The sequence below is a fragment of the Chelmon rostratus genome, chromosome 3 (genome assembly GCF_017976325.1).
Source record: "Chelmon rostratus isolate fCheRos1 chromosome 3, fCheRos1.pri, whole genome shotgun sequence".
Classification (NCBI taxonomy): Eukaryota; Metazoa; Chordata; class Actinopteri; order Chaetodontiformes; family Chaetodontidae; genus Chelmon; species Chelmon rostratus.
The window spans coordinates 31,135,413-31,150,117 of NC_055660.1; the positions used below are offsets into that span (position 1 = coordinate 31,135,413).

General features: G+C 39.4%; 1 protein-coding gene across 3 annotated transcripts; it reads right to left on the minus strand.

The window, feature by feature from the left end:
• Window positions 1-921: 921 nt before the first annotated feature.
• On the minus strand, window positions 922-10,677 carry LOC121627762 (zinc finger protein 239-like). Of its 3 annotated transcripts, none has more exons than XM_041966813.1 (4): window positions 10,581-10,677; window positions 9,109-9,240; window positions 8,573-8,654; window positions 922-3,126 (listed from the first exon to the last, which is right to left on the minus strand). In XM_041966813.1, exons 3-4 carry the CDS (start codon window positions 8,588-8,590, stop codon window positions 2,020-2,022), a joined length of 1,125 nt encoding a protein of 374 aa, XP_041822747.1. In that variant the 5' UTR covers window positions 8,591-8,654; window positions 9,109-9,240; window positions 10,581-10,677; the 3' UTR covers window positions 922-2,019. The 3 variants fall into 3 exon arrangements, with proteins under 3 accessions (XP_041822747.1, XP_041822750.1, XP_041822749.1); XM_041966816.1 differs by having other exon boundaries at window positions 9,036-9,240; XM_041966815.1 differs by having other exon boundaries at window positions 10,596-10,670.
• Window positions 10,678-14,705: the final 4,028 nt, after the last annotated feature.

Sequence of the window (14,705 nt, forward strand, 5' to 3'; positions counted from 1 at the left end):
CTTTCCTTTTACTTGAATAGAATTTACATTTTACAAGCTGTGATTAAAATATCACACAAACATGGTTTGAGTTAAATAACATAAATGCGTGAACTTCAGAAAAATCACACCAGCTGACACTAATAAGCACATATATATATACTTTTATTAATGCCATAATCATAAAGATATGGTTGTATTAGTTATTTGACTTGTTTTCTGTTGCCTGTTGTAACCACTGGATGGTGCTATGATGACATACATACATACTAGAATCAAGTCTGTCATGAAACTCCTGCAGATTAAAAATAGTAGTTCAGTCATCCTTTACCCCTGTAAGGCATCTATTCGACATCTTTGATCACTTCGAGCTCTAACCTCACCTCCAAAGGATGACTGTTTAATTTGATCATGACTACAAATCAGTTGGATAGCTGACTCCTGACAAATCCTATTTCTGACATGTGCATACTCCTCACTGGGTAGTATGGGAGTGGAGAGCCGCTGAAGATGTGTCAGCCAGTGCGTTGCCTTTGACTCCTCATTTCAACTGCCCATGTGTCGGACGAGGCAGGGGGTCATCAAGATAGCTTCAGCTACCCTGATCACAACTGAAAGGGACATCATTCTTAATTTCAATACATTATTGTAAATTTTTTGTACTCTTCACAATCTACTGTAATATAAATGGTCACCATGTTAATTCTAACTATTCCGAATAGAATTCTAACTGTTCTAACTATTCTGAATACCAATATTATTGGTATTGGTATCAACTCAAGGCTATGGCTTTGACATATTAAGAAACACACTACCCACATAACAATATGCAGTATATTGAGGACCAGCCATGGGGTTCACATACGTATTCACTATACTGTAAGAAAGTTTTTTTACTGAGCATGATGTATGAATAACCAGAAGAGACAGTGGTTTTGGATCAAGAGCAATTCATTCATTAATGATATTTATTTAATCAATTAACTATAATCAACTGAGACTGATCTAAGACAAGCTGTGATGCGTTATTAATGTTTTCAGTCCTTACACATTTGAAGCTTTTATTTTAGACTTCATTAGTTCAATCATTTGTATAACAGTGCATGGTCATATATTCTTTCACTGGGGACTTTTATTTTTCATCCTCTGTTGCAGCACAAGATTGAAAACTATACACAATCTACAACACAGTCACAACCATAGTGTGCTGTTTTGTGAGTTTCTGTGGCTTTCTTGTAATTACCCACATAATAGTAAAAGAAGTGCTGTGATGGACATCAATCTCCAGAAAATATTGTCCGATGATGTCACTGTCCTCACAATAACATTTTTGTTTGTTTGTTTTTAGGTGTTCCTGGAGCTGTCATCAACATCTACACTAATGTTCTAGAGAGTTGAAGCTGTATTTTGGAACAACCTTTACTAACAACAACTATACAGTACTACCCAAAAACATTTAGGGTTAACAAAGTAAACATGCAGTCTTTTGGACAAAATAACAGTAATGCATCAGGATAAATTTAATTACTTGTACAACTGCATAAAGATATTTTGTATAATTGTGTATTATACAATTTTAAATACAGGACAGAAAAAACAAACTATTGAGAATTAAATAACACCTAAATATACTTCACACATATCCATTACTACATTTATCTTCAATAGTATATGCTTTCAAATAAACATACTTTTCATATTTTCATCTCAAATAAACTTGAAATTAACACAAAGGCAAAGTCAAATTCCTCTGGCTTGAATCTTATCACAGTGGGCAGGTCTTTGTTCCTGTGATACTGACAGTGATTTTCTTAATGAATCCAGGATCCTGATGGGATGTGTTCTCACGTGACAAAACTGGTTAAAAAGGTAAACAATGTGTCTGTCTGTGTCTGCCTTTTATTTACATCCAAAGCCACACGTATCTGAACCACAGAGTTCTATTACTGTCCAAAAACTCATACTAAAACTACACATCAGTGACTCACACCATTGCACTGGGTGACATATTCCTTCATCACCAAGAACATACACTGTAGTTTAATTTGTTGGTTCTTGTTGGTTGTCATTAGTAGGTGAGCAGATGAATTGGATTTCTTTGTTACACAGAGTCGAACTCTCTTCATCTATTTCAACACAGCGATGTTTCTTTAAGGACTGTGATCGGGTAAACAGTCTCTTACACTGTGAACACCAGTATGGTTTCTCTCCAGTGTGAACGCGCAGATGCCGGCTATAACTATATGAACTATTGAAAGATTTGCCACATTGGTCACAGCTATACGGTTGCTCTCCAGTGTGTATACGAACATGGCGCATATAGTTGCTCAGTCGACCAAAACCTTTTCCACATTCTTTACACTGGTATGGTTTCTCTCCAGTGTGGGTATGCACATGCTGTTTGTATGTTTTTGAAATCGAGAAACTTTTGTCACATAGTTCACAGCGGAATGGTTTTTCTCCTGTGTGGATACGCATATGTGATTTGTAATTACCTAACTGTGAAAAACTTCGACCACACTGGTCACAGCAGTATGGTTTCTCTCCTGTGTGGACACGCAGGTGTATCTTATAACTACTTAAGTCACTGAAACTTTTGTCACATTGGTCACACACATATGGTTTCTCTCCAGTGTGGTTACGGAGATGCAGACTGAAATGGCCTGACTGAGTGAAACTCTTGCCACAGAAGTCACACTGGTAAGGCTTCTCTCCACTGTGGCTTAGCTGGTGTCGCTTGTAAGAACTTAAAAAACTGAAACTTTTTGGACACTGGTCACAGCTGTATGGTTTCTCTCCTGTATGGACACGCATATGTATCTTGTAAATACTAAAGTAAATGAAAGTCTTTTCACATTGGTCACACTGATATGGTCCAGCATGGCCACGCAGGTGTTTTCTGTATGAACTCTGGTTGCTGAAATTCCTCCCACACTGATCGCAGCTGTATGGTGTTTCTTCAGTGTGGGTATGCAAGTGTAGCTTGTATGCATTTAGCTGGCTGAAGCTGCTGCCACATTCTTCACAGCTGTACAGTTTATCTGAAGTGTGAGTGAGTTCATGTCTTCTTAGACTACAGATCCGACTGAAAGACTTCCCACACTTCTGACAATGCTTCTGATGTCTGCTCCTGTCCATCTGTTTCAACTGAGAAAAACAGAGAAATAAAGGTTAGAGTGGAGGACTTGATCAAATGCAAAACAGGGCCCCCCCCCCAGTAGAAAGTGTCGAGTGGAATAGACCACATATACAAAGCTGTAACAGATTCTATAGGGTACTGCATTAAATCAGTACTAAAAGCTGTCTAGTGATTTAAAAATGTGACTATATAATTTGTTGTTATAAATATGTCATTTATTAAACAAACATTTAATAAACTATCACAGTCTAATACACATATATACGTGTATATGTATGTATGTATATATATACAGTTTTGGAATACTGCGTTTCGACAACAAAAGACATTAAATAAATGGTGTCAAAGTTTTTGCACTTCACAAAAATTGGTTACTGTGCTAGATCAACTACAACTTATCACTTTAAGGCCCTGGGAAAAATTAGCACTTGGGGTATTTTTATTTATTTAATTCAATTTTTATTTATTTAATTCGAATCAATTCAATTGTGATGAGGTAAGCGTATTTTCCCATTTCAGGTTGCTCTGTTAGTAGCTGTGTACTTCTGCTGCTCCCGCTCGTCTGAGCTTAAGCTGTTCTATTGCTCTTATATCACAGCGCTATTTAAATTAACGTTAGTTCTGCTCAAGCACTCATAGATCTAATTTATTCACACACTTGTCCGCTCTGCTAGCCACATTAGCTTGGCCTAGCAGATAGCGATGGCTTCTCTCTCTCCCTTTCCCTTCCGTAGCTTTAGGGCATTAAATCATTCGCAACTGGACCGCGTCAGTTTGTCTGAGAAGACGTTTCGCCTCTCATCCGAGCAGGCTTCATCAGTTCATGTGCACCAGACTAGATAGGACAGCTCTAGTCCAATGAAATGGTGTTAGGTTCAATTATTTATCCTCTGAGTGAGGCCAACCCCCAAAACCAAGGATGGTATCACTCTATTGTGAGGCAAACGATTACAATGACCTGGATGAATGAGAATATTCACAGGCACCCTTCTCTTGCTTAGTGTGTCAGATGTTTAGCTATTCCTCGGCCTGCTTTTGTGATACTGGTACATGTAATAAATGTAGTTTGTTTGCTGCGCTGGAGGCGAGGCTTAGCGAATTGGAAACTCGGCTCCACACCATGGAAACTAAATCCTTAGGCGTAGCTAGCCAGGCCCCCGTAGCCTGTTACCAACCAATTGTAGCTCCTGCTAGCCATCCCTTGGCAGCTCCCGAGCAGCTGGGAAACCAGATAGGCTGTGTGACTGTTCAAAGGAAGCATAGTCCACAGCTGAAGCCCACGGTTCATCACCAACCACTTCAAGTTTCTAATAGATTTTCCCCACTCAGCGACACACCCGCTGATAAACCAACTTTGGTTATTGGCTCTATTTTAAGAAATGTGAAGTTAGCAACAACCGCGACCATAGTCAAATGTACCCCAGGGGCCAGAGCGGGCGACGTTGAATCAAATTTGAAACTGCTGGCTAAGGATTAGCATAAATACAGTAGGATTGTTATTCACGTAATGACACCCGATTACCCCAATTGGAGGTCACTAAAATTAATGTGGAGTCAGTGTGACATATGCAAAAACAATAAGATAAGATAAAACTTGTTTACTTTATTTTAAATTTGGGTATTGTCAGACTTTGGAGTTTTCTCTGGACCCCTGCCAAATCTGACCAATGATGACATGTTTCATGTCGTCATACAATCGCTGGCTGTCGAGGTGGTGTCCACCAAACAATGTGGGTTTCACTGATAATTGGCAGACTTTCTGGGGAAGACCTGGTCTGACCCCTCCTTGAACTGCCACCTTATTGTGGTGGAGGGGTTTGAGTACTCAAATGATCCTAGGAGCTATGTTGTCCGGGGCTTATTGCCCCTAGTAGGGTCTCCCAAGGCAAACAGGTCCTAGGTGACGGGTCAGACTAAGAGCGGTTCCATAGCCCCAATGATTGATCAAAGAACGAGGAAGACTACGTCGCCCGGACTGGCGTTACCGGGGCCCCACCCTGGAGCCAGGCCTGGGGTCGGGGCTCGTAGGCAAGCGCCTGGTGGCTGGGCCTTTGCCCACGGGGCCCGGCCAGACACAGCCCAAAGGATTGACGTGGGCCCGCCCTCCAGTAGGCCCATCACCCACAGGAGGGATCAGAAGGGGCCGATGCCGTGGGATTTGGGTGGCAGTCGTGGGCGGGGGCCCCGACGGCCCAATCCCTGGACTCAGAATCTGGGAATCCAGGAAGAGGCCCCGGGGAAGACCCAGGACACGCTGGAGGATCTATGTCACTTGGCTGGCCTGGGAACGCCTCGGGGTCCTCCCGGAAGAGCTGGAGGACGTGTATGGGGAGAGGGAAGTCTGGGCATCCCTGCTTAGACTGCTGCCCTCTCTAAAAATATGGCTGAATTTATTAGTCAACCAAACCAGAGTTGAGTCCAGCAGGCAGAAGGGCAGTCCTATACGCTTTTCTGCACTTCCATTAGAGCAGTTACCTACCCAATACTCCATAGAGACTGTGTCTGCCCCCGACCACGTAAACGAATTAAATCTAAAATTAACAGGAGAGGAACTACTTGTATATGTAAAACTTATATATGTATAAAAATTAACACCAGCACCGCAACAGTACAACAAGATAGGAGAATTAAATGTGGACTCCTTAATATCAGAAATCTGTCTTCTAAAGCTGCATTTATAAATGAGTTCAGGTCATAATATTGTTTTATTTTGTCTGACTGAAACCTGGCTGTCTCATGATGAGTATGTTAGCTAAATGAAGCTACTCCTCCTAGTCATACTAACACTCATGTTCCTTGAGGCAGCGGCAGAGAAGGTGGAGTTGCAGCCATTTTTGACTCTAGCTTATTGATCAACCCTAGACCTGTATTTACCTTGTGTTATTTGTGTCTGACCCGCTCTGTAAAGTGTCCTTGAGTGTTCTGAAAGGCGCTTCCAAATAAAATGTATTATTATTATTATAGACCTAAACTCAATTATAACTCATTTGAAAGCCTTGTGCTTAATCTTTCAAACCAAACCTGGAAAACATCATGAACAGTTTTATTTGTCATAGTATACCACCCTCCTGGTCTCCATTCTGAATTTATGTCTGAATTCACTGAGTGTCTATCAGGGTTAGTGTTTAAAACAGACAAAATAATTATTGTAGGTGAATTTAATGTTCATATGGATGTTGGTGACGATAGCCTTAGTACTGCATTTATCTCATTATTAGACTCAATTGGCGTCAGAGTGTTCACGGACCTACTCACTGTTTTAACCACACTCTCGACCTTGTTCTAACATATGGCATTGAAGTTGAACACCAAATAATTTAATTAGAGAATCCTCTTTTGTCAGTTCATCATTTGATTGATTTTAAATTCCTATTACCAGACTAATTTCATCCTTCATAAGCACTGGAGTCAAAAAAAGAAATGGTATGTATTTCTGCTTCAAGAAACATTATCGAAAATTAGAACACGGCACTCTTAAATTCTTGATTCTGATCGGTCAATCACCAAAATTAACAGCGGTGTTTATTTCTCGACAGACGACCGCCTGCTCAGGAATTCTTAACTGTCATTGGCTAAAGGGGCAATCCGGCCCCCAATGGCTGGAGAATGACATGTCCCAAAAAAGTAAAGAACAACGCTGGACCGACAGGAGAAGCGATATTGAGGCGCAAGCGACCTGAGGACAGAGACTGACCACGAAAAAAACACCAAGAAAAACACAGCATGAGCGATCGGCCTGATGTAAGACTGCTTAGTGGAGACAAAACCGGACACAGATTTTTTTTTTAAATGTATGATGCTGAACGCCGAAATCAGCTGCTGCGGGACTTTTATCCATCAGTGCAAAATAACAGCGGTAAACCAAACTCTGATGCCAGCTACGTCCCTCTCAGGGCTGGGATATCCCGTCACTTCTCCACATTTGACATGATTACACTAAAAAACTGTAAAGAAATAAGTTATCCTGCCAGTGGGCCTGCGCGCAGTGAGGCGGTTGCTACGCGAAGTACGTGTTTGCTTTCAGAGCCGCTGCGCAGTGAGAGCGGTGACAGAACGGAGCAGGCTCATTTTAAATCAATAAAATATGTTTTAATCACTATTTTGTGTCACATTATTGAATGCTTTAGTAGTAAGCCGTGTTCTAAGCAGGATAATGTACAGTGAGCAGGTTCAGGACAATAGCTTGCATGCTACACATTGGCATGTTTACACATTGATGACAATTTAAGTGTAGTCCTGCCCCTAGAAATTTCTGCCCTGCAACGATCTAATAAATAAGTGCACAAAACTGCTTGATTAGTTTTCAAGCTTCATATGGGACATGGAAATAACACCATTGTCTTTCACAAATCGCAGTTTACACAAAGATTAATGAACATCATATTTAGTGTTTTGTTTTTTTTAATTCTTGTCATTACAATCCAATTACATATTCCTTTGCATCTACATTAAACTAATGTAACAGATTTTTACATTTTTGCATGATTATTTGCAAAGACATGGATTTTTATTTCTCCACACTAGGAGCTTAGTTTCATGTTACAGAGCCTCAATTCGCAAAGCATTCATTTGAAATGTTCCATTTGCAGGACCTTATGGAGGGCGAGAAGACGACTATGCCTCAATTCTCAAAAGAAATGCGACACACAACTCTACACAGCTGTGTGCAAAATTAACGGATAGGGGCAAGGGGGGAAATGGGGTTGGGCCCAAGGGTCAGTCTGACTTGTGTGCCTACAATGGATAGTGATTACAGTATCTGATACTCGACTCAGCATGGTGAATATGTGAGTTCAGATGGAAAGTGTACCCAGCTGTGTGGCAGCAGTGTAGAAAGAGTTCAACACAAGCACGTTTGGTTTGACCACTGACCCAGTCAAAGACAGACAAATGCCAGAGAGAAAGGTTTGTGCTGTTATGAGCCTTGTCACTTTTTACTTCTAAATGCACATTCAGCAGAAGTGTAATCTTTGGTGTTTAGTTTATCAGCTAATCAACTTGTGATACAACAGTTTATCTGTACAGTCTGACTTTTCTTTTATATGTGCAGTGGCTCCATCTGAGAGTGTTTATGAAGCATGGACACAGTGCATGGCAAGGATAACATTAGCTACATATGGCAGCATATTAAATATACTGTATGTAATAGATTTATGGACACAGATTCTTTCTCGTGAACTCATGATTAGCCGATAAACTAATTAAAAACCAAAGATTACACTAAAAGGAAAAATTAAGAGCATGATATTAGTTTAAAAGAAAATTTACCAGGAAGTGGCACTTCACAGATAAGGAGGTGAGGTGAGATTGGCTTTTCTTATGACAGCAATGCCATTACAATGAGCTGCAGCTCATTTTTAATGATATATACAGTTTTATGGCCAGTAATTTCTTTCTCAGTTTACCAGCCATTGGCAGATGGAGCAATAACTTAATGTTGGACCCTGATCTCACCTCTTCAGAAGAACTCATGTCACTGGCCTTTCAGTGAATGTTAGCGTTCTACTTTTTTTCTTCCTGTCAGTACGTTTCAGTTCTGAAATGATAAAATAAACAGACAGTGGTCAGAGCAAGAACACTCACTAAAACAACAATACTGCATCTGGATGTAATTGTTGGCACCGGGGCTGAGTTCAATACTGAATTATTACTGCTGACTCCAAAATATACACTTGGTTGTCAGTTTATTACGTAAATCTAGCATTATTGACATTTTGCAGTTCCAGTACAAAAAAGGAAGTGCAAATACACAATACAACCATGCTGAGCATGTTATTACAGTGGTAGTTACTCTTTTCTGAGAGTGTATTTTTAGTCCTAGTTTAACTCTGAGCAGGACTGATTATGACATGCTTGATAAACGCTTCTGAGTGTAGTTAATCTTGACAGATTTTCTTCAGTGTTTTTGTTTCCTTACATGATAAGGAAATTCTGCTTGATTTCCCACAGTGCAGCACGAATATGGTGAAGTTTCCAAGATATAACCAAACCTGCTTATTCAGATCTTGAGTGCAATCCAAGGCATTCTTGTTGGTGGTGTTTTTAATATTCAGTTATTAAAATGTCTGGTGAAAAGGAGCCAAACTGAATGGAGAAGTACAAAGTTGTGTTTTCAGATCAATCTGCCAAAAGAAAACAGATAATTCAAAGTTAATATGATGCTCTGAAGCAATCAAGGTGTCATTAAGCAGCACACATGTTAAATTGACAGGATTCTCCCTGGCTGTGTCCACACTTTTCAGTCATTTTCTTAATAACAAAACTCCTAATCTTAGACCGAGATACATACTAAACAGCTGAGGTCGAGCAATTAATCAATTTGTTTGATTAATCGGTGGCGATACTGGCGGAACTTGGCTCTGATAGTGGCTTTGCAGCCTCCAACAATCATGTAGCAACATAGAGTACATCACTGTTTTGTGGAGACACGAAGGTAAGGTAAACCTGACATAAATAAATGAAAGTTAACTTTAAATAAGACAACTCTATTTGTGAATTATGAGTATAATAAAGTTGTTGGTTGTAGCATGAGAGCTGATTGTAATTCATTTCAAAGCAAGGTTGACAAGTGGCATTCATGTCATATGTGACCTGTGTTCAATTTATCAATTTATTTCTCTAACAATAATAACAAATGTAAAACAACCCAAAATAACACTTCAGATTCAGACCAACATGGTAACAGAAATCCCACTTCAGGACATTCTCTTGCTATTGATTAAATCTAGAGTGACAAAAAACCTGTTTATCAAAATCGGCGTATGCAGATGATGCAAATTCAGTTGTGTCTGCTAAATTACCTCTGTTATAATGATTTCTGTTATAACCAATAGCTCTCTCTCTCTCTCCCAAGTACATGTGATACATTCCTCTGATAAGTAACGTTACTTTGGGACACTTCATGTGACTGACTCGAGAAATTATACACCACTCCAGTTTTTATTGTCAGTGGGATGTCTCCGATTGAAGAAGCAGTGACCTACTCTAGTAAAATGCTGGGAGTCTCTGGACGGAGCATCCACAAGGAAACCTCCAGTATTGTTGGAAACGATGCTCCCAGTTTTCACGGGACTATCCAGCACATATTTGTGACTGCTTTGATCTACTTCAAACTCACACAAGTAAGACGTATAACGTTATGTATGGCATTTCGCATCCAAAAGCTTGAATGCACTACCGTTACTAATATTTCAGTACATGACCTGTGTTTACAACGGAGGCCATTCAGTCTCATTGGGGGGAAAAAACTCTCCAAGGACGTTATTTGTGCACATAAACTGACACAACATTCTGCGGCCTAGCAACATGCATCCAAGCTAACAAGCTAACGAAACTCAGCAGCAAGAGTCCCGGAGAAACCCGGTAAATTTACACGGTAGACTATCTGCAGTTTTAAACTCAGAGTGATATCAATAACCACTAACGTAGCTTTAGACAGACTAAGCAATCAGAGCAACTATACCTTGCGCTCCCCCACCTTCTCCCTTCAGCAAATACTCTGTGATATTGCCACGCATATACTCCCATCTTGGACAGTAACGGCACCATGACGTGATGCGCGAGGCGTTCTTCTTCTGTGGAGTTTTCAGGCGGTTGGCATTCATGTAACTTGCATTACCGCCACCTACTGGATTGTAACAGCTTCACAGTGAGACCTCTTTACAGTGTCCAGCAAAAGTGATTCCATTTATGACATTTAAGCATCCAGCACCATCTTAATTCTTTCTGACTTCTGATAGCCATGTGTAACCAATACCGTCAACATCTGACGAAACTACACTTTAACTCCAAACCAGTTTATGGCATTTGCATTTCCTTTGTTGTTGTTTTTTGTTGTTTTTTGTTTTTTTGTTTTGTATTTGTTTTGCCTTAGTGTGGCAGTGTGGTATGGCAGCTGCACGGCACAGGAGAGGAAACAACTGGTACGGGTGCTTAAAACTGCACAGGGCATCGTGGGCTGCCCCCTTCCTGACCTAGACTCTATATATGATCCATTAGTATCCTAATTTTATTTTATAATCTTTCTTATCTTTCTTATTATCTTGTTTCTAACATGAGGGTTGCAATGCAAATTTCATTGACATGTCATGCTCAATGACAATAAAGAAATCTTAAATCTTGAACTTTAAATGAGTAAGACTGGCTCACTGGCTTAGAGCCAGGTGTGGAATACAAGCTGTGTGAGATGAACTGAATGCCGGGTTAATGCACCCCATTCTGATGCTCATCAGACCCCAGAAAAGGTGTAGGTCGACACAGACCATGGAAGTCAGAATACACTAAGGAGTGTGTAACAACTCACCCACTCAATAAACTAGTTCTGAAAGAGGATGCTGCTGGAGCATTGGGCCCATACTTGGGCATCAGTCACAATCAGAGCCGTGAGGGCTGTACCATGACAGCTGGAGGGCCACTGCAGTGACCACAGAAGCCTAGGATTGCAGGCCCAGGTGGTCTACTGCAGGTTTAGTAACTTAATTTTTATGTAATGTGTAAAAAATAATTGATACTTTAAAAAAGAGAATAATAGAATGTGTGGTTACATCGCTCTTTCACTGTAAAAGCAATCGTAAAAATACAGTGTGGAAGCGGGAAGCATTTTAGCTAGTTGCTAGGTAACCACAAGTACTAGAGATCACTCGTCAGTAATCCAGCACTTTGCTTTCTAGTTGAATGGAAAGCTGACCAACTCCCTGCTGAGCTGTGGCTGTAATTATTTTCCTGTGTCTCAGGTATGTTTATATGTTTAACTGTTGGGTGTTGTAATCTATGTAGTTCACTAGTTAAACCTGGCAGATGATGTAAGAAACATATGCTCCAGTGTTATACTAGTTAAATGGCGCTTTAGAATTGTGAAAAAGTGAATGGAAATGTAATGTTAGGCACTGAAATTATTGTTTATAGCAACTCATTATTGCATACAACATTTTGTTTATTTATTTATGTTTTTGTTGCACCTTTTTCTGTAAAAACAATCTCACTATGCGATCACAACATATCAGAATGGCAATCCCACAAGCGGTTGAATGGAAAGCTGACCATTCTGAGCTGTGGCTGTAGTTATTTTCTGTTGTCTTAGAATAAATCCTGACTGCTCGAGTCGACTCCTGTGTAGTGTTTGGGGGAATAGCAGCCGAGACGACGAGCCAAGAAGTTCCATATGCAGTAACCATCAAACCATTTGTGCACAGAGAACTTGTTCTCCTGAGATTTATTAGATTTCAGTAGATTTTCATTACATGACAATGACTGTAAAGACAGGTTGATTTTAAACTGAGTGAATAATCATATCATATCAATCACATCATAAATATTGGAATCTGATCATGAAAAATGTTCTAACCTCTTTAAACATGAAAAACATGTTCTTACTTCTTCTTAGTTAAGAGTTAAATTACTTTTATTAACATGACTGGTGGAGTCTCATAGTAATCCGCCCATCAATAACACTCTTGACAAAAAGGTGCAGACCATCTAATCCAAATTAGTTGGCAGATGTGCTAATCTTCCATGTTTTTTCTATTACAATTCCAGTAAGCATGTATGTGTAGGGATATGATGGTCATAGAATGGCATGCTGACCTGTCTATTTACAGCTCACTGATTTTCCATTTCATGTCCACTCCTTACAGTAGCCATATATTATAGATTTATTATAGATATAAATCTTAATATATCACTTTTTTCAGAGAACGAAAAGATATACTGTTAGAAAAACATATGTCAGATGGAAGTGTTACCGGTAACACTTTATAATGAGTACACACTATCAAGCATTACTTAACCATCAATAAATACTGAATTCATCATTTATAAGGCATGATTCCTCCATAGTATGTTGTTTATAATCACAGTTATAAATGATTTACTCTTCATTAATAGGCTCATCTATAACATAATTATTTCATTTTCATACTTTAAAATGAAGTATTACATCAGCTGCAAACCAGTAATTTAGGATTTGTCAGTGTTTTATTAGATCATTTAGAAGGTGTATGTAAATGATGAACATGTGTGTTATTACACATTCACTACTCAGACCTGTACTAATGGTTAGTGAGCGTGTTAGTAGATGTAGTAGATGTAAAAACTCGCAAATTTAATTTACAATCCATGTCCTATAAACAGTTGTTACTGTAGGAATTCATGATTTCAAGCATTTACCAAGAACTTACTACTCGTTAATTGAGTATTTTGCGTGAGCTCATCTAAAGTGAGCACTATCTTTGCCTTGTAAAGCATGTACAAATGAGATTTAGAGGCTAGCAATACCTCAAGGTTCACAAAAGTTTCAGTTCTCTCAACAGATGAAGGAGGGACACCACACAAAAGGATATAGAACATATTGCACTTATATTTATTGCAACATGTTGGAAATGTACAACTGTTCTGTTGATGTAAAAAAGGCCAACAATGGCTAACACGGCTGAATTAAACCTTGCCGATACAAACAATGAAAAAGTCTCTGTAATAATAATCTTTGTGTATCAAAAAATAAAGCCAGAAAATATTTCAGCATCAAACATTTGACACTATTATGAAAATAAAAATTAGTTAGCTATTTCATCATTCTAGTTATTTTTGTCCTACTACAGCTGAATCTAGCATTATAGCTGACTTCGTTTTCAGGGGAAGCAGCTTTCCAGAAACCTTAAAGGCTTTAACTGTGTCCACTATTCTTGGATCCTCCTGAATTAAGGTGGCACACTGGGTGTCAAACTTACTGAGTTTCACCTGGCTGTTGCAGCTTTTAAGGAGTTCCTTATATTTGCTGGGTGCAGCAATAAAAAGCTCTGCGTGTGGAGCAGTAACAACAACTGTGTTCCGATCCAACACAACACGCTTGAAAGCAGCAGACATCGTCCTTCCTTGACTGAACAGCCTGATCCGGATTTTGGACTATAATTCAGAGGGTAAAGAAGTAGTGCCTGCAAAACTGACTCAAAATTTTACACAGAGCAAAATTAGCCTTGCATGGTGCAAAATTACAGCTCAGAATGCCACATCATTTACGAATAACTAGCCAGGAGAGGAACATTTGCACATCAGAGCAAAGCAGGACCAATCAAAAGCACAGTGAGTAGAAAGGGGAGAAAAAAACAGTGTATTTTACCTCATTTACGTGTCTTTGATTCCATTTTCATTGACTTCTTGGACTTTATATTTTTCCCCTTCTTCCTCCTCTTCTTTTTCTTATCATCATCTGATTACGATGCAGTAGAGGAGGTGTCAGGCATACCATCAGATGACTCCTCATTTGAGCTGTCACAAGAGGAGGATGAAGACAGGCAGATTGACTGGGCAGAACCAGTATTCTCTTTTTGAAGAGCTGTTAAAATAGATTCAAATACAAATGGCTAATATGACAAAAAGAGACAGAGAGCATAATCTAGAGTGCAGAGATACAGCAAACTAATATAATAAAATGCAACTGCACAAGTATTTCTATACATATTGTGTGTAGTGAGATTTACCTGATGCCAGCTGTTCTTTTAGGTAGTCTCTCTGTTTGATAAGCTCATCAATCTTCTCCTTTTGCAAATCTAACTTCAGTTTACACATCTCCAAATCGTGGGATTTCCTTTGG